The 21,121-nt window shown below is 42.5% G+C and overlaps 1 protein-coding gene and 1 long non-coding RNA gene across 10 annotated transcripts in view; one reads left to right on the top strand and one right to left on the bottom strand.

Moving 5' to 3' along the window:
• The window catches only part of LOC144763503 (uncharacterized), a 556,338-nt gene that overhangs the window by 441,793 nt on the left and 93,424 nt on the right, over window positions 1-21,121 (bottom strand). For 7 of the 9 annotated variants that reach the window (XM_078649147.1, XM_078649152.1, XM_078649150.1 and 4 more), the window contains one exon: window positions 6,661-6,747. The exons of the other annotated variants lie outside the window; for them this stretch is intronic. In XM_078649147.1, the coding sequence (XP_078505273.1) occupies window positions 6,661-6,747 (87 nt within the window). The remainder of the gene's footprint in view (window positions 1-6,660; window positions 6,748-21,121) is intronic. 9 annotated transcript variants of the gene reach the window in all.
• LOC144763504 (uncharacterized) overlaps window positions 1-21,121 on the top strand; it is a 179,277-nt gene that overhangs the window by 96,385 nt on the left and 61,771 nt on the right. The window lies entirely within an intron of this gene.

The raw sequence follows: 21,121 nt of genomic DNA, 5'->3' as shown, positions 1-21,121 counted from the left end.
ATTTTTCTTGGCTCTTCCAATGATTTAGCAGGCTACATTGATTAAAGCAAAGACACTTGTGTCATTATTTCAAAGCAGCAGATAATCTTTGCCACTCATTTACCAACACCAGAAACCAAGCACACTCTTTTGTCTTTATTTTTTATAGATATTTTTATTGAGGTCATAAGTCAGACACAAAATAACACATTACAAAACAAATCCATCAGTTGGTGGTACGAAAGTTATAGGACATAACAATCACACAATCATAGAGACAATGTAGCTGGATGCATAAAAAAAAGAGTACGATCAAGAACAGAAGAAACAAGGAAAGTAAAAGCTATGGAGATAGGTGGTAAGGACCTGCCTGCAATTGCACCAAACAGCCCCTAAACGGTGCCTATATCTTCCTAAGGCAAGCACGCCATCATCATTAGGGATAATCAGGCTCTCCAAGAGCCCTATTATGGTAAATTCATGCCACCAGAGAATTGTGTTAGGAGCCTGTGCCAACAACCAATGTCAGGGCCAGATTCAGTTGAGCTACAGAGATAGCACAGAAAAAACCCACTTAGGTGGGCTAGTACACAAGGTGAATGCCCCAATACAATTAATTTAGGGGCCCACCTCATGATAGTAATGCTAAGCATATTCGGCTTAAAAAATACGGCCTGCCAGTATTGAAAAATTGCAAGACAAGTGACAAAGATATGAACTGAGTCTGCCCAATCACCAGAACATCGAAAACACTTGAGTCCTGCCTCAAATTAATAATTCCTAAATGATAAGAGTATAATAGAAGTCATTGATACATTTGAACTGATGAGTTTTAACCCAGGAGACATTCAGAACTGAATTTGATCAAATATTTGTACGTCTCATTTCATCAGCAATAACTTGGACCCCAAGAGATCGGCTTCACTTATCAGCCATTGTCTGAAAAATATACACAAATCCTCTCCGAGCACACATTAAGTAATAGATGGTCAATAACAGTCTCAAAGTCTCCAATATTCTAGTCCACTTTTAATCCTTAGACATCAGTTAAGGGATATGATTCAATCCGTATTCGATTTTCATCAGTACAGCTTCATGAACAGCATGGCTTAGTTCAACAACAATGCAACTTGATACAGCAAGCAAGGAAGAGAAATCGCTGTGATATTATCTCGACAGAGAGAAGACACTCACCCTCAAAGAAAGAGCCTAAAGTAAGTATGCAGGATGTCTGACAGCAGTTGATCTAATATCCGTGCAGTTGACGGGTAAAGTTAGGATTAGAACCTATATAAGAAAATGTGTTAAATAATGTAATCACCAACATCTGCATTTTCGGATAGGCCCAAAGAGAGTCAAAGAACCCCCAGAATCTCAAAACGAGTTTGCTTCAAATAGACACTATCGATAATGCCAAAGCGTGGGGTGATATTGATTTCCCGAAAGAGAGGAATTCTGGAAACAATCCACCTAGCCACCTTGGTTCGCACCACAATGCTTTCACTAGTCTGGACATAAATGCTGCTAGAAAGTAGAAACGTTAATCTGTTAATTAAAGTCCACCCTCCAGTCGTGGTCGCTGTAACATATGTATGTTAGCCCTAGGCTTTTTATACCCCCAAATGAACTTTTGCCAGATAGCTTCTGTCTGCGTAAAAAGTATTTGACTAAATATAAAGGTATGCCAGAAAGAGGTATAGGTAGCAAGGGAAAATAATCATCGTGATTAAGTTGCATTGACAGATTAGACCAATGTGAAAATGATGCCACTTACTCAATCTCTCCTGTTTTCTGCCGGATAGTATGCCATAATTAGATTCCCTTACATCCTCCCTTTTCACAGAGACTTCGGTCCCCAGGTAGGTCACCGACTTGACCAATCGCCTATCATCCCAAGAAGGGACTGTGATGGTGAGGAGCAGGGTCTTATCAAGGTTTAGTTTGTACCCAGAGATACTCATACTCATTAGCCAATTTTTCAAAAGCTGCCTGAGAATCCTCTGGGGCAAAGGTCATGATGGTAATGTCGTCCGCACAAGCAAGCACTTTGAGCTCACGTTGATCGATCCGCAGCAAGGCAGTATTCCTCAGGCTCATGAGGGCTTGAATTTAAGGTTCTATATAAAGCACAAAAGAGCAATGGTGAAAGTGGACATCACTTTACGGGTGCCACAATTTATCTAAATTAGGTTGGTAGAAGACCCTGAACATTAAACCCTAGCCTTAAGATTCTGGTAAAGCTGTTGAATCAAAGCAATAAAGCGCGGCCCAGATCCTTACACAGCCATAATGGCCCTAAGAAAAGGTCACGAACCCCATTCAAAGGCCTTTTCAGGGTCTAACATGATTGCTCTGCCCTGATTTCCCTGAGCACAAATGCAGTGCTAACAATATTAACATGGGCAGTGTTTTCCCGCCCTGGAACAAAACCATGTTGATTTTCATCAACAAGATCAGAATTAACCATTGCTAAAGCTTGTTTCCTAAAATTTAAGTATACATCTTGGGATCAGCATTCATCAAAGAAATAGGCTGATATGAACCACTGAGAAAGGGATCTTTCCCTGTCTTAGGAAGGATGACGAAGTCGGTCTATTTTTTAAAATTTTACAAGTAATTCAAAAGAGTTGAATAGAGCATGGAGAACCGGTAATACAAGATGTGACAATCTAACATAGAAATCCAATGGAAGTTGATCGGTGCCATAGGCCTTACCTCATGCCAGCTAGCCAATAGCGTATTACACTTCAAAGACTGATATTTGACCTTTTTGCTTATGCTATTGTGTAGCAGACAGTTTTCGATGATGGTGGACCCAGAGAAACTGGATGATCTGGTCTGTGAAAGGACCAATTCCTAGTCACACAACTTCTGATAAATGCTGTGGAACTCCTCTTGGATAAGGGCTGGATTTTTCACAATAGTCCCTTGAGAGTTCTTGATCGCAGAAATTGCAGCTGCACTATCACGGAACCGGAAAGATAACACTCAGCCCATTTCTTCAATAAAGAATTGTGATCTAATGTAACCCTTGGAATAATGGAAACTCTCTGCAAATATGGACACCCTGAACTCACAACTTGTGCAAGTTGAGAAGGTTCAGAAAAGCCATAAAACACTCTTGAGAGCAGTCAAGACCCAGATCCCATGACATGTAGTTCCAATGACCATGCTCTCATCAAGCGTTTAAGATTTGGAGAATAGGTCTCACCAGAATAACCTCAAGATATTGGGGATCCCGAGGGATCAGAGGACCAATCCTAGAGGCTATATAATTTGGTTGTTTAGGGAAGCCTTTTCTACACTGGGGGGCTGGGACATGGACAGCATGATTCAGAGAGCCCATCGCTATCCATTCTCATATCCTCATTATTCACAAGCCATCCTGATATATGTGGGTAACTTCCTCCTCCCTCAGTAGATAAACATGGATGCTCATCCAGGATCACCAGTGAAAGCAGCTGGAGTGGACTTTTTTGTTCGTTCAGATTTCTCTCATGAGACTAGTTTTTCGTTGGAAGTTGAGAGAGCATAATCCGGAACTTCAAAAGCTTGGAACTTCGGTTTCATTACTGGAGCCAGCAATCCCGTGCATCCAATATGAGGAGCAAATGTATTCATGTATTGAACAGCCTGGGGTGAGGAGCTCTTGACCAAGTCAGTGGAGGGAAATAAGGAGACTAATGGATCTGGTTGATTCTGCTTTGTCTTTTTCTTCTTGCTTCTTTTTCCTTGTAGGTTGTTACAGAGTGGTTAACTTAGTTTCTTGCGTACGCCTTCCCTCTTTTCTTTTTTTATTTCTCTCTGTTAATGGAAGCTTTAGGTCTGCAGGGTCAGCTGACACCTAGGTTAGATTTCATGAAAGTTTCATGAGGGTTCTTCATTTATTAATTATGGCTCTGGGTGAAAACATTTTGGGTCCTTTGGGCGGGTGTCTCGGGCGGTCACTGCCCTGCCCCTTTAGTTCTTTTTCCCAAATCCATCCTCGGTCTGCGGTGCTCTGGGGGGTAGGGGACTTTATATACTCATGTCTACTGCAGTGCTAGTGGTATTCTTTTGACCGGGGTTGGTCAGCCCTTTTTCTGGGCCTTGCATGGTATAGATAGGGTTGGGGAAAGGCTGGGGGTCGGGTGGGTGGCGGGGCCATAGTCTGGATCACTTTTGTCTTTATACTGATTATTTTGTTGGAATGTTTGGTCAGGTTGTTGGGAAAAAATTAGGCCTTATGGTTGTGGACGGTAACGTTAGGACCAAAATTATTCTGTGCTGTTGTTCTCTTTCAGGGTGTGCAAGTTATTCAATCAAGAATGTCAAGGTTTAGCCCGGGGTGTGGTTCTGAGCAGCATCTTCATATTCTTCTGTGGAATATCAATTAAATGTAAGCATCTTATAAGCGAGAATTAATTTAATAGGAGCTACGCTATCTTCATCCACATTTAGTTGGCCTACAGTAAACTCAGTTCTTGAATAAACAGACCTCCCCTCTGGATGATTTCTGGGATGAAGTCCTATCCTGAGCTTGCTTCACTTCTCTCAGAGAGGGATTGCCCTACTGGCTCAGGATAGGTGGATGATGGCTCATAGCAACAGACAAGAGGGGCCTATTATGCACTATGCAATGTGTACTCAATTGGGCCAACACTGGTGATCCTGTGGTCTTTAATTGTCTGTTTTCTAAGCTACATCAATGGTGAGAACCATTGATGATTTGCGTGGACTTCAACATCATCCTTAACCCGTGGATAGACTCATCTTTTAGTATTCAAGGGCTAAACTCTTCTTCTTCAAGAAGCACCTGTAGCTCAAAGGAAATAGCTATGGCTGTTTTGTTGCATGTAATGAGATCTTATGCTCTGGTGGATGTCTGCCGATATTCTCAGATGGCAGAACATGGGTTTACATATTTTCCTGCCTCTCGTAAATCTTTTTCTCTGATATATATCTTCCTTGCTAGCCAAGCTCTTATGTCCCATCGTGGGGCCTGATACGAGTTTGGCAGTGCAGCGTCGGTTTCGCCCTGCAGCTGCACCACCAAACCCGTGGTCAGGCCACCCGCCCTATTACAAGTATTTCTTGTGTTCGGCGGGCTATTATTTGACGTTCTCATGACAGTTCCTCCGAAAGTGGGCACCACAATGAGAACGCCAAAAACAGTTCCTGCACGGTATGGCATGTGCAGGAAATTGGGTGCATGCACACAGGGGGCACATGTAGTGCTCCCTGCATGCACCCCATGTCCCTGAGGCACAAGGAGGCCCTTGAATAAAATGCAATGCTAAAATAGACATTTATGGCGCACGTGTTGGAAGATTATGATTGACTCATATTGAATATTTAGAGAAAAAAGGACAGTTGAAATAACACCTTATAGCCTGCCCGTTATGACAGATCATATGAATAAATTGAAATCTAAAATAGAAATATGTATCCTGTGACACAAGATGCATTCCATTCATGCACTCCTTTCCAAACTTTCATATAATTCCATACACTTTTTGAATGTTCAGTGAATCATTTATTCATAGCGAGGTTTTTATAACAGAATGCCGTTCATTTCACTTGATGCATCACGAATGTGGGGGAGCATTTAAAATATTATGTTTTCGTATTATGTTTTGAGAACCTTTGACTTTGACAAGAGTTGTCGAGTTTCATTTAGACACTAACCTAAGATTTATTATTACTGCTTTCAGATGTAATGGAAGTCCCCTGAGGAAGGGCAATTAGCTTGAAATGCATTGGGCACTACTAGCAGTCTAAAAAACGAATATCAAATGTTTTGAACATTCATGAAAACAATGAACTGTTATAAAAACCTCGCTATGAATAAATGATTCACTGAACATTCAAAAAGTGTATGGAATTATATGAAAGTTTGGAAAGGAGTGCATGAATGGAATGCATCTTGTGTCACAGGATACATATTTCTATTTCAGTATACTCTAATCTTGGAAGCCCAGCAAGATTACCATTCAGTGCACCAACGACACTGTTACCTTTAAATCAACCCAAATTTAAACTATTTACCAGGAGTGCGGAACCAACAACAAATAAATTGAAATCTAATCATGTATTTTAGAAAATAAAATTTAAATATGTTGCTTTTGTTAACGATGGATCAGTTGTATTTCATAGCTAATCAAAGTTTGTTTATTTACAACTGATTTGGTATCACCAGTAATCAGACAGAATACAGATGTGCTGCCCAAAAGAGAATCTCTGTCGACTGGTCATGCTACAACTCTTTTTGTCCGGCTTAGAGGATACCCTTTTTCACAAGAGAATCTTATATATTTATTTTGAGTTAAAATTGTCAATTCATGCTTGTATTTTAATTCATGAAGAGCAAGCATCTTGCCACTCTTCTGCATACACATAGCAAAGATGTGAATGGCTATCCTGCTACATGACTTTTCGCTCTTCAAAGCATCTCAGTATTTCTGCGTATCTCTAAATTGTTGTGACAGAAGTTTACTTCGTGAATGTTCAGCTTCAAGATATTTCATCATAGTGGAGCTCAGCATCCTGAATTGCATAATCAAAATTGGATGATTGTCATTCAGATTTCAGCTTTAAATGTGTCTCACACAACTAACTTGTGACAGAAATACATCCATGGAGGATAAAGGAAACACAGAAATGTATAAGTAATTCCCCCCTCTGACGTCCCATCTTACTTACCCAGTCTCCTTCAGAATTGTACAGTATGACACTGAACATGTAGCTGCTCCACTGTATAATTCGGGCTTGGAATGTCCAGACTCTTAGCTGTAAATACACAAAAAAGAGAGCCAGGCACAACCCAGTACAAGGCCCACCTTCAGTAACCGCCATCTCTGCCCTCCACAAATTATCCCTCTCCTATCACTAGACCACACTTCCCAAATCACTCATCTTAAGTAAGGAATTGATACATAATCATCAAAGTTGTCTTTATGACTCAGGCGGAATAGTAGATGAAATAACATTTACCTGGAATGCTATTGGCATCAGGAATCTTTAAAGATTCACTCACTTTGAATAGATCTTAACATTAGAAGAGAATCCCACATCATCTAGATATAGCACACTTATGTTGACCTTTGCACTTTAAAGCAGTACCTTCAAGGGAGATGTTACTGAAGCTCCAATTTGCAAAATATGCAGAGGGCACAAGGTTATCACTTTGCAGTCATATCTTCAGTTCTGCAACATTCAGTGCATCCTAGAAGGTATGGATATTACCAGGACAAACATGGCATTCCATTTGTCCCCTTAATGTGGGGTCACTAGGGACAGGAACGTTTAAAATGGCCAACATAAAGTTCAAGGCAAAACAGAACTCTTACAAGCTTATTGTATCCAATGTAAATTTCTATTGTTTGGGACACTGCTGCAGATATGAAAATCACCAGGTTGTTGAACAATCAAGGAATCAAGCCAAATATTATGTTTCAGGTAGAAAGTACTGCAAGGTCACTGGAAAAAATGTTCTTTGAAAAATGTGTTCCAAGATAAGTGAGCATGAATAGCAATGAGTGACATTTGGTCAAGACATTATTAGAAAGACAATGAAGAGGTGAATGTTAGGTGTCATGCTGAATAACTACTCTAAAGGCCATTTCTTCATCGCTAGCATGGGAGGACAAGGGAAACATTCAAGACATGGTTTCAACTCAATTACTAGCATCTCCTCTCACCTACCATTACTCCCGGAGCAGCATGATGTATGAGCGTAACCATTTGGGTGCTCCCATGTGCCATTCCACCTGTGGCAGGCCAAATGGGTACTACAGCCTATCTCTTTCTTGAGATATATCTAAATTTATCTCAATCTCTCTCTCTCTCTCTTTCTCTCTTTCTCTCTCTCTCTCTCTCTCTCTCTTTCTCTCTCTCGCTCTATTTTTTGTTTGAGGACAATAAAAGAATACATTTCCTACATCTCCGGTTGTTTGTGAATTTCTGTTCGGCAGAAGCAATCGCAACGAAAGACGGAGCATCTCTATTGTCTTTATATATATATATAACTATAACTATAACTATAACTATATATATATATATATATATATATATATATATATATATATGTATATAGTCAACAAGTCCCTCCTTCCGACTTCCTATGGCCCAAGGGAATTGGCGTACACACTCGGCGGAGCACGCCGAGATTTAATCCTCGTTTTTTGCGACAATATATATATATATATATATATATATATATATATATATATATATATACTGATATTGGAGAATTAATAGGCCCGAAGCCAACAGTGACATACAGAAAAACACGATCATTAAAGGACATACTTGTAAGCAGTCATTTCAAGAAGAAAGAACCGGCGAATTGGCTTGAGGAACAACGGAATGGTTTTACAAAATGCAATTCTTGTAAGGCATGCACAATCGGAAAAAATACAAAATCTATCGTAGAAACAAATGGTAACAAACTGACAGTGAACCAACGAATAACATGTACAACACAGTATGTGGTCTACGTTATAGAATGTAAATGTGGCCAAAAATACATTGGCAGCACCACTTGTCCTTTAAAAAAGTGCATTTTGGAACATATCCGAGCTGTAAAAAACAAAAATATTGCATATGCTACTGCCAAGCACTATGCCAAAATGGAGATTGGCGGGCAATGAACTATTATGGAATTGATACCATCTTGCCAAATGAACGAGGCGGTGATCGTAGAAGAGAATTACGCCGATTGGAATCCCGATATATTATCAGACTAAAAACTAAAATACCGAGAGGGCTGAACTTTGATGAAGAACTTTCTATACATCTCGAGTAAAGATGTGCATAGTATATCCATTGGACTGAGAAACCCCTATCCTGATACCTCTATGAGAACTGTGGAATGGAATATCTAATGCGACTGAAACATGCTTTTCCCGACCCCCCCTCCTCCTCTTTTTTCCTCCTTTTTTTCCTCCTCTTTTCTTTCTTTTCTCCCCTTTTCCCCTTCTTCTCTCCCTCCCCTTTCCTTTCTCCTTTCCCTTCCCTCCTCCCTTCCCTTTCTCTCTTCTCTCTTTTTTCTTCTCTTCTTTTTGTGCTTTTACACTTTGGCCCATGCATAAATTTGCAGAATGGGATTACTTCAACGATACTAATCGTGAATAAAGTGAGACTAATAGAATCATCATAGTTATAGAATAATACTTTCTTGCAGAGACAAGTTCAGATCTATGAAATAACACTCTATAAAGTTTTTCTTTTCCTTTTTCTTTCCTTTTTATTCTTCCTTCCCTCGTACTCCCTTGTTATAAATTATCATGCACTAAACAAAAGACGCTGCAAATCTGAAATTGAACAGAATAACGTACTGAACGATTATGTAATCGTGAATGTTATTTCAATTGATACTATATCAATGTTAATTAATGTTTGCTTGTGCAAAAATTCTATAATGATTTCCTTTCATGAATTTTTAACTTACGCACTACATTACCCACAATGCCACATTGAGGCCAGGTGGGTGTACGAATAGTGTAATAGAGAAAGGACTCACCAACCGTGAGCAAAGCCGTGGAGGCTGAAGCGCGTCGGTTGAGCTTTCTTAAATAAAAACTTTTCCAGATTGCATCTTTCTCTGAGTGCCGCGTCTCTTGGTGATAAATAAGTGAATTCAGGGTCTGGGTCCGACCCCTACGCTGAGCACCCGCTGACAGTGTGCGTCTGAAAGTCACGGACCACTTTTGTGGAATGGATATATATATATATATATATATATATATATATCGTCCATCAAAATGCCCTTAGCATTTGCCAAAGCACTCGACATTTCTCTGACCCTCCAGCCTTCATTACAAGCATGCCTTCCAGCTCCACTTAGATTAGCTTGCCTGACGCGTTTCAGGGTCAAAGACCCCGTCTTCAGAGGCTGTAAGAAAGACACTGGAAAACACTTTGCTGTTCATTTCCGACTTTTTAATTAACAAGCCCCCCAGTGGGCGTATGCTAAGTGCATCGTCACTCTGGTGATTGATGGGACTTGTAGTCCGTAAAGTGAAGGTTAAATCTTGCTTTGAGTAAGTCCCAGTGTGCATTTCCATATTATGCTTGTCTTTTTAAAAAATACCTTTCATTTGCAGGTTGTGTCACATTCAAGCATGCTGCATTCATGTAGAGTAATGTGCCAAGGAATCCAAATTCGTTTTAGACTCAGGCCTCGCACTGCTGAGTGAAGTTGTTTTTTTCAACAGGCGATGGTGCAGTGGCCACGACCAGGCCGCCGTGCAAGAAATCGTCCATCAAAATGCCCTTAGCATTTGCCAAAGCACTCGACATTTCTCTGACCCTCCAGCCTTCATTACAAGCATGCCTTCCAGCTCCACTTAGATTAGCTTGCCTGACGCGTTTCAGGGTCAAAGACCCCGTCTTCAGAGGCTGCAAGAAAGACACTGGAAAACACTTTGCTGTTCATTTCCGACTTTTTAATTAACAAGCCCCCCAGTGGGCGTATGCTAAGTGCATCGTCACTCTGGTGATTGATGGGACTTGTAGTCCGTAAAGTGAAGGTTAAATCTTGCAGGTAAAGCCTGAGAGTTAGGCGTAACTGCAGTACCCCAGAAGAGACAGCAAAAGAATTAGGGGTGCTAAAAAGAAGATTTACAGAAAGAGGGTACCCTGAGAATTGGATCGATCAGGGAATCTGTAAGGCATCAAAAAAGAAAAGAGAGGACATTCTGTTTTCTAACCAGAAAACCGCCCAACGAAAACAGAGTCAGTGTAGGTTTATAACCACATTTTGTAAACAGCATGTTGAGGTGAGAAGAATACTCAACAAGCACTGGCACATCATCAAGAATGACCCGATTCTGGGAAAGGAGGTAGACAGGCGACCGCAAATTACCTTTAGAAAGTCCAAATCCTTCAGAGATTCCCTAGTGAGCAATACACTTAAAAAACCACGTGCAAAGAAAAACTGGCTATCGGAGAAAAATGGATTTGTGAAGTGCTTAAAATGTAAGGCATGCACGCATGGTGTCAACTGTAACAAGTACAAACTGGGCCTTTCTAATAGAGTTGAAAAAATCAAGGGCAAGTACACATGCAAGACAGATTATGCTGTCTACGTGCTGCAATGCCCTTGTGGCTTGCGTTACGTGGGGAGCACAATTAATGAGGTACATAAACGCATCTTGCAACATTTGAGAGCTATTAAGAACTCCGACAGATCCTACCCCGTAGCGCGACATTTTGAGAGCTCACATAATAAAGACCCTAATGGTCTTACATATTATGTGATTGACTCTATTCCTGTAAGCTTAAGAGGTGGTAATCGTCTTAAAAAACTAAGACAGTTGGAATCTCGCTATATAATCAAGTTAGATTCAAAACAACCTAAGGGTCTCAATATGGAGGAGGATTTACATACACATCTTTAATACATAGTATGTGAATACAGTGGGAGAAGCTGCCTGTAACTGATGTATTAATATGTTCACGAATAAGAAAGTTTTTTCTAGACAGACTCATAGCAAAATTAACTGATTCGACTTTGTTCAGTGTTAATAGGAAATGAGATTCGTAAATGAATTTTGGCAAAACTGATGGATTAATCTTAGTGATTTTGGTATCTATTTGGAATGTGGCATGATAAGAGCAGGTTGACATAGTTGAAGGATGTATATGCTCACTTGAGCTTTATTTTGCAAGCCGATGTTAATCGACAAATTTTGTATGCCCACTTGGGCGCGAGTTTGGCTATACACCCTTAAGTTTGTCGATAAAGTTTGTTGACAGATTTTAATGGAAAGCGAAAATTCACACAGATAATTTAATAGTGTGCCCGTTTTTACCAAATAATTTTGTAAATGAACACAGAAATGTGAATTATACAATTATCATGTTGTCTTGCCAAAGGATATTTGTGATTCTATAAGCACTGTTATGATTATGCAAAAAATTACGAGTCTGTCTTTCATGTCCTTTGACATGTAGTTCATTACGTGTAATTTCTTTATTTAAAAATGGCCGCGCGCTTTTTCCTCTTGTCCAGTGAGCAAGACTGCTTGGCAGTCGAAACGCGTTTGGCGGCGGCGGAATAAAGAACTTCTAACAATCCCACAAGTATCGTTTTCCTTTACCTAATTAATAGGACTTAGCCCAAGAAGTCCTTCTATAACGATACAACTTTCGGTCTGGAGCGGGCAGGAGATGCTTGAGCAACACCTTTGATATATATATATATATATATATATATTCTCCACAGTGTTCGTTTCCACGGGGGAAAAAAACCTTTGGCCACACCAGGAAACTTCGTTAAAATTGCCTTTATTGAGATGAAACAAGCGGCTTGCGGCTCAGTCCTTGACATGTTTCATTCCGCCTGGAACTTTTTCAAAAGGTAAGCCTCGCTCTGTGTCACTCCCCAGTCCGGTGTTTTTTACGCAATTCATTTGCCTCCAATGGCATTTATTTGTGGAATCACTTCCTGTTTGAAATGCATTTTGGGACTTGTGGTCGTGTCTTACTCCGTGACCCCTTGATTCACAGTCCGAGTTTTCTAGTTATTTCTATTGTTCTTGGGGGTCTCCCTCGGAGTTGTTGTTCCAATTAGATATTTTCCATAACCCCGTCGTGCTCGTGAGTCAAGGAGTCCGTTTCAATTATTTGTAACCCTCCAGTGGGTAGAGCGTTGCGCAGCTGTTGTACAGTGCTTCAGTTGCATCAATTAGACACGGAGCTTCCCCGGGTCAGTCTGCTTTGGAAACCGACACCAGAACCAAAACCGAGGTGAGGTCCCCGGCGGCACCAATCTCCCTTCTTCGGTTTTACCGACTTCACACACACTGGTTCAATGCGGGAGATTGCCGGCGCTCTTGTGGTGGTGTTAAGCCTCCGGCTGAACCAAGCCGATATATATTCTCCACAGTGTTCGTTTCCACGGGGGAAAAAAACCTTTGGCCACACCAGGAAACTTCGTTAAAATTGCCTTTATTGAGATGAAACAAGCGGCTTGCGGCTCAGTCCTTGACATGTTTCATTCCGCCTGGAACTTTTTCAAAAGGTAAGCCTCGCTCTGTGTCACTCCCCAGTCCGGTGTTTTTTACGCAATTCATTTGCCTCCAATGGCATTTATTTATATATATCACCTCGGATCCCCTGGGCACGTATTATTCACCACAGAAGTCACGGCACCACAGCAGCTAGGTCAGATTTCAAATTTTCTTTATTACACAAACACCACGTGCATTAAGCAACAGGACGGCCTACGCGTTTCAACTATACTTAGTCTTCAACTGGACATATATATATAAGTAAATGAACCAAACAATCCACCTCCCACAGTGACACCATGGAAGGAAAGCACGGACACAAAGTGGTTCAGGATTCGGCATCTCTTTATTTGTTGATGTCGCCCTCAATCCTGAGCACAAGGAGAGACGCGTTTCAGCCACTAAATGGCCTTCGTCAATATAGACTAGGTACTAGTGGAGTGAGTCTCCGTTTATGTTTTTGCTGGTTTTAGATGCTTTGGACACTGTGCCACTGCTATTCAGTGCCACACTGCAAGTGCTCCCTATTGTAAATTTTTGTAATGTATAAGTGACTCCATGATTAGCTTATTTGATTTACTTGTCAGACCCTAGTACAGTGCACCGTGTGTGCCCACGGCATTTAGATAAAATGCTGCTAGTGGGCTTGTAGCACTGATTGTGCTATCCACAGAAACAGCTCGTAAAGTGTGTCCCAGGCCTGCCGTTGCAGAGCCTGTGTGCAGTCTAGTACTGCCATGTCGACTTGGTAAGTCCACCCACTAACCAGTCCCTAACGCTTCCCTTTTCTACATGTTAGATTCCCCTAAGGTAGGCCCTAGGGCAGGTTGCATTATGTGGGAAAGGTAGGACATGCCCTGATGTGTGTGACATGTCCTGATAGTGAATTATAGCCAATCTCGTTTTCACTATTGCATGGCTACCTGTCCCCATAGGCCAGAATGGGCAGTTGATTATAACATCTTATAACCCTAACTGTCCCACGGAACATGGTAGAGAAACAAATTTAGTATACCTGAACTCAGAATGATAAAATACATCTTTTAGTGAAGTTGATTTTGTGTTTGAAAATACCACTTATAGAAAGTAGGTATTTTCTTGCCTAACCATCCATCCAAGCCTCCCTCTGCTAGGTTGTGTATTCCATGTCTGGTTTGTGAGTGACAGGGGCTGGGGCTGGGGTGGCTCCAGGAGACACGGTGAGTCAGCACAAGGCTGAATATGCCTATCTGCATTGCGAGTGGTGGGAGGAGTAGCACCTGGGCCTGAATTGGGCTCTGTCTGCCTACCACAATGCTGGCTCCACCTCCTGTGGTGAGTCTGATAACACTGGCCCACACTGACAAAGGTATAAGTTGTGCACTGGCAGAATGCACCCAGAACTGGTTTAGACCAGGTACAGACACTCTCTGCCTTCAGAGACAAAGGATTTGTGCGTATAAAAAGGGGGACCCAGACCCCGAACTTTAGATGTAATTGCTGGGGATGGCCTGCAGTGGTTTCTTTGTTTCCAAGGAAATGAGAAAGACTTTTATTTGCAACGTTCATCATCTTGAAGAAGAATCTCCAACGGCTTGAACTGTGCTTGCCTCCTGCTGAAGTCTCAGGGATACAAGACTTCACCACCAGCTTCCCCCTGAATTTCCTTGCTGGGAATTATGTCTGCAGAAACCTGTGTGTTGTTGGGAGCTGGAAGTGCGACTCAACGAGAAGAAGCGTGTCGCATCCGCAGCTGTCGCATCATTAGAGAAGCGTGCCGCCACCGCAAGGGTCACAGTCACATCATAGGAGAAGCATGTCTCCGTCACAGCTATGTGTCGTCACATCACAGGAGTAGAGTCTCGCTACCGGAAGGGTCGCCGTCGCATCACCGGAGAAGCGTGTCGCAGGGCCTGTCGTGGCTCCCTAAAGTTACAGAGTCGCCTCACGGCCGCCGGGCATGCACGCATCGTCTTTACGTCGTCGCATCGCATCAAGGGCACCATCTTCTCGCATCGAACCAGATCGTCGCATCGCATCAAGGCGCCATCTTGTTGCATCGCAACCGGGGCGCACCACAAGATCGTCGCACCACCACATCTCCGGTAAGGAACAGACGCATCGCCTACTTCGCGCAAGCACTGAGGAACAGACGCATCACCTACCCCGAAGCAAGGAACAGATGCAGCATTCTCTCTGCGAACCTTTTGTTTATCTTGCGTGATGCATCCAAAGGTATTTTGTGAGAAAAGTGTCGCATTTACCATCTAAAGTGAACTGAGTTATTTCTACTATCTTAAAGTCATTTTCTTACTACAGTACTGTGGATTTTTGTCGTTTGGGTCTTGTGTTAAGTCTATATAAAGAATACTTATTTTTATAAAACATGTACTGTGTCCATCTGTAGCGTTTTCACTGTATTACTGTGTGTGGTCACAAATGCTTTACACACTGCCTCTGAGATAAGCCTTCCTGCTTGTGCCAAGCTGCCACAGGGTTGAGCAGGGGTTATTTTATGGGTGTAGCCCCTTACTCCAACTAGAAGCAAGAGTCCCTATTTGGACAAAGGTATAAGCCATTGCCAACTAAAGACACCCAGTTTTAACATTTGTGGTCAGCGGTGAGGATTTGGACTTGCATTTGTGACTCATATACAGTGATTTGTGTGCACTACTAGTGAGTGCAGACCAAACGCAACCACATACATTTTTTGGGTAGAATTATTTTTCCTTGGAACTGTTATTTTTGCTAAAGACCGCCAGTTCGTATTGCCATGAGTAAAGCAGCATCCAACGCATCTATGGATATAGATTTTGAGGAAGAAAGGTTGGAGGCCTACAATGTGAAACAGCTGAAAGCCTTCTGTAGAAAATGTAAAGTTGCTACTCCAGGCCTCACCAAGAAGAATGAGTTCCAAGAGGCGCTGAGGGCCTGGGTGGAAGCAAGAAATGCCTCTGAGCATGTGGAAGAGCCTGCAGAGGAGGCTGAGAATGCAGAACGGCAGCTGGATTGGCCATTGGGTCCAGCCAGGAAGAGAGTGTATTCCCCCATAAGCAGCAGTGTTTCTTCCAAGGCCATATGCCCAGGAGAGCTGGAGGACAGAGAGAGAAATAGATTGCACAGAATGGAGATGGCCAAGCTCAAGTTAGAGAGTCAAAAGGACCTAGAGAGTAAGAAGTTGAAGCTTTAGAATAACAGAATAGCTTTTGAAAGGGAAAAAGAGAAATTAGCACATGAAAGATTTTTGAGGGAATTGAAGCTTAAGGCTAAAAGTTTTGAATTGAGTCCCTCTGGTGGCAGGGCATCATCTGTGCCTGCAGAAGGCCGGGTATATTTCCCAAAGGATGTCATCAAAGATTTCCATAAGCATGAAGATTTTGGGCAGTGGTTTGCAGCCTGTCAAATGGCAATGTTGGCCCACCGGGTCCCTGAGAAGGATTGGGGAGCAGGAATGTGGGGCCGCTTTGTTAGTGATGGGAGGGATACATTGTAAGACCTGCCCAGTGAGAGTAGGATGCTTTATGCCCACATGAAGGAAGCCCTGATGACAAGTTATGGACTGACCCCAGAACTCTATGGATAGAGGTTCAGGAATTGTAACAAGCTGGAGGCTACCACCTGGGTAGAATATGTGTCTTTATTTTGCAGAGCTATGGATGGTTGGGTGAAGGGTAGCAAAATGAGTACTTTTGAGAAGCTCTATGATTTATTTGCATGGGAACACTTGTCTGGTAATTGTTTTCCAGAGCTACGCCAGCACCTTATTGATAGCAAGCTAACTAACCCTAGGAAGCTTGCTGAGGAGGCGGACCGCTGGGTGAATACCCGGGACCACCTGGGGCATGAAGGAGACTCCGCCAAGGTTGGTGAAGTATCCCAAGCAGAGGAGTGGGTGGGACAAGGGTAAACAGAGGGAGTTCTTGAAAGGGCCCCAAAGTAATTCCCAAGGGAACCAAGGTAAGGGTTCCCAGCCTCCCCCTGAGAAGAAGTCAGAGCCCCGACAGGTAAACCTGTTCACAGGGGGCCCCCTACATGCTTTCAGTGTAAACAAGTGGGCCACCGCTAGTATGATCCCCAATGCCCCCAGAAGAATCACAATGCACCACCCTGTACACCACCCCGTCTGGTGGCGAGTGTAGACCTGGGAGGGGAGGAGATGGGTGCCCAAGGTGGGTGGGGTCCCACAGAAATGTCCCTTGTCTCTTTAGGAGATTGTGAGGTGGTCCCCAGGATCCAGCTGCCTGATAGCACCAAAAAGTACAGGCAGTGGGTGACCATCAATGGCCATAGGGTGGAGGCTCAGAGAGACACCGGGGCCAGTGTGACAGCTGTCAGTAGTCAGCTGGTGTCTGAAGAGCAGGTGGTCCCAAATGCATGTTACCCAGTTGTTGCCGCTGACAACACAGAGAGCCACTGCAAGGTGGCTCAGGTTTCCTTTGAGTGGGGGGGTTTCAGGTGCTCTCCAAGTAGCTGTGAGGCCAGCCTTGCCTGTGTATTGTCTGTTGGGCAATGATTTAGAGAGCTCTCCTTGGGCTAAGGTGGTGAGAAGGTTTCATTTAGAGATGTTGGGTTTGCCTGAGTGGGAGTGTGTTACCACTCGATCTATGGCAGCCAGTAGGTGTGCTCAAGAGGTCCTGGAGCCTGAAAGTATGGCCCAGGTACTTGCCTTAAAGAGAAGAGGTAGGGGGCGCGAGAAACCAGCCCCCATTGTTCCCACAGTCCAGGAGGAGGCAGACCTTGAGGGGGATGTCCTGGAACCTACAGGGGAGCAAGTTGCAGAACTGAGGGACCTGCCTGAGCTGACCCATTGGCGGCAAGAAGGAGGACCCTCCAGGGAGGAATTCTGTACAGAACAGAAGAAGTGCCCTTCTCTTGTGTGTTGGCCTCAAGCCAGGCAGCAGGTGATCAGTCTGGATCACATTGGATCTACTGGGAGAATGGCCTACTGTATAGCGAGCCTAATGCTGCTGAGCCTGGGTCAGCCCGTGTGCTGGTGGTACCCCAGCGCTTCAGAGCCTTCCTACTGGGTTTGGCTCATGATGTACCGTTAGCTGGACATCTGGGGCAGGACAAGACTGTTGAAAGGCTTGTCACCCACTTTTATTGGCCCCAGATGTGCAAGAGTTCAGATACTCATTGTAGGACTTGTCAAACTTGCCAGGCAAGTGGGAAGAGTGGGAGGAAGCACATGGCTCCTCTCCAGCCCTTCCCTGTGGTCAGCAAACCTTTGGAAGGGTGGGTGTTGACATTTTGGGGCCTCTGGACCCCAAGACAGCCATGGGCAACAGGTTTATCCTGGTCTTGGTGGACCATGCTACCCGATACCCAGAAGCCATCCCTCTCAGGACATTGACGGCCCTTGTGGTGAGACGTGCACTGATGGGGATTCTCTTCCATGTGGGGTTTCCCAGAGAGGTGGTGTCAGACCGTAGTTCAAACTTCATTTCTAATTATATGAAGTCCATGTGACAGGAGTGTGGAGTAACTTATAAGTTCACCACTCCTCACTGTAGGAAGGTGGAATCTGACTACATGGTTGCCCCCACTTTTTTCTGGTGTTTTGATGGTTTTTGACTTAGTTTGGCTCGGATCCTTCTATTCAGGGCCCCAGCCTATCTGCTTTCTCTTCTAAAATGATTCCTTTTTTTTTTTTATAAAATATTTTTTTCCATCAGATGAGCATGTTCATACAGTTGACATAAACAAATAAATTAATATGAATAAGCAAACATATGAATACATAGGCAAGAGAATAGTGAGAAACAAAAGAGAGGAAACAAATAGAAATTTCACAGTAACATAGCATATGTAAGGAAAATGTTTTTTGGGGGAAATACTTCTTATTTCATATTTAGCCAAATCCAGCTACCTTAAGCCATCCAGGGCCAATGGCCCCCACAATACCTCTAATTTAACTAATGATTTGATGCCCCATGCCTTTGCCAGAGCTGCCTCTACACCATAAGTATCTCTGATAATCGCCCACCAATCCTCTGCCACCGGTGGTGTAGTAGAGACCCATGCCCTGGCAATAGCCAGCCTAGCTGCAGCCATTAGAATTGTAAAGAGACGCGCTATTGCCGGATTACCATTTCTATATCCCAACATAATTTCAAGATCCGTGAGTGGGTGATCCAATCCTATTTTAGATTAAAGTATTTGCTCGATTTTCCTCCAGTACCTATTCAATTCTGGACATTCCATAAACATATGTTTTAAGTTAGCAGCATACAGTCCACATTTTGGGCATTTTATCTTATCCCCCATCTTATTTCCCTGGGCCCATTTAGCTTTTCTAGCTGGAGTGTAATACATCATGCAAGAAATACGTGTTTGCTGGAGCTGTAAGCTAACAGAATGGGCAGAGTCCTTAACATAGCCTAATACCTGTTCTATCATTCTAGGTGAGACCATTGTCCCCAAGGTTTGAGTCCAACTTTCCACTCATTTTTCATTGCCCAATGGTCTGAAACTATGTAGAAGAGCATACATTGAGCCAATGAGAGATTTAGACTTCTCCCTATAGATACAATCCCAGACTGTAAAATGTTTTTTTTTCTTTTACGGCCACATTAGAAGCAAGATAACCCTTAATCTGCAAATATTTTTTTAAAAATGGGCCGGAAGTTTATAGGCCAGTCTTAAATTTTCAAATGATTTAATACCTCTATCATTATATAAATCGCCCAAGCAGTTTACTCCATAGTTCGCCCAAATTTTACCCACTTGATCCCTAAATACCTCAGGAAAAGTGGGATTCCCCCGCAATGGTTAGTTTTTATGGAATATCAGTAGATTGCTCCTAGTAGACATTGCTTGCCAAATATATAGAGTCAGAGTCAAAAACACTTTATTCGATTGTTTTAAAATCATAAAAGTATGCTACAAAATCACTTTCAATCATACAGACAAATTATTAAAAACAAGTAAAAAAGTTAAAAGGATTACAATTAAAAGGTGAAATATTCATATAAAAACTTCTTTGTCATCATGTTTGCAGGGACAATAGTTTTATGGGCCCATAACAATGTAAAAAAGATGAAAAAAATTAGCAAGACTAACATATATTTACAATTCTAAATACAAAAGTACTAACAGCCTGGGGAAAAAGTGCAAGACGTGCAGAACATTGGTTCACATTTCTGGATTACAAAAACATTAGTCAATTAATAGTTTTAAGCAAACAATTTACGTTAGCAATTTAACCTTGATCTTGCTTGCTTTGATCGAATTGACACTATCAAGAAATTTGCTACCCCATACATAACTACTGTAGTTTCCATGAGCTGCAAATACAGTAAGGCTGGTCTGACCTGTATAAAGTCTAAACCTCTCAAAATTGGTTTAATGTATTTCTCCCTCCCATTCTTATACAAGGGGCAGAAAAACACAAAGTGTAGCAAATCTTGATCTGAGAAGTGATCACATTTACAGGGAGCATTTTCGTGAGGCTTACACCATTTGTCAAATTCTCCTAGCAAAAAATGTGCTTGGTTAAATCGGAATTTAGTGAGGACCCACCTATGGAAAGGCTTATTTACTATCGTCAAATAAGATTGAATAGATAACGAAGCAATCATCATATAGTGGGCCCTGGCAGTTGGTTTTAAAATTTCGATAGCCTCTCTCTCTGCTTCCTTCTTCTCTATAAAGTTTTTCTTAACCCAGTCAATGTCCTCTCTCCTTAGACTCTCGGGGTTTATATATAGCTCCGGGCGGCCTAAGTATACTGCTGTGTTTTTAATATATTGTAGCCAACCTATCTTAACCACGTTTTCCCTCCCCATACAATCCCTAATAATCACATGGTTTAGAATTAAGACTGGGTTAAGCCATGTCCTAATCCACGACAGTAGCGGGGCCAGGGCCAAAGAGTCTTCAATGTACCCTATCCCCAATTCCATATGTACGGAGAAAGCTGGGGTGGATTTAGGAAGGCCCAGTAGGGATCGCAAAAAGATGTTCTCTTCTCTTTGAATGTGGGCCAGATTTTTGTAGCCCCATATCGCAGCCCCATACCTCGCAATAGACAAAGTTTTGGCTCTGTAAATTGCTAATATAGCCTGAGGTGGTTTACCTCCCAACCTTTTCGCAAAACCTAGGATAGCGGCAGCCGATCTTTTTACTGCCACAGCTTTACTTGTAATTTGTGGTGCCCATGTCCCCTT

Source organism: Lissotriton helveticus, chromosome 6 (genome assembly GCF_964261635.1).
Source record: "Lissotriton helveticus chromosome 6, aLisHel1.1, whole genome shotgun sequence".
Lineage (NCBI taxonomy): Eukaryota > Metazoa > Chordata > Amphibia > Caudata > Salamandridae > Lissotriton > Lissotriton helveticus.
This window is presented reverse-complemented; position numbering and strand designations above follow the sequence as displayed.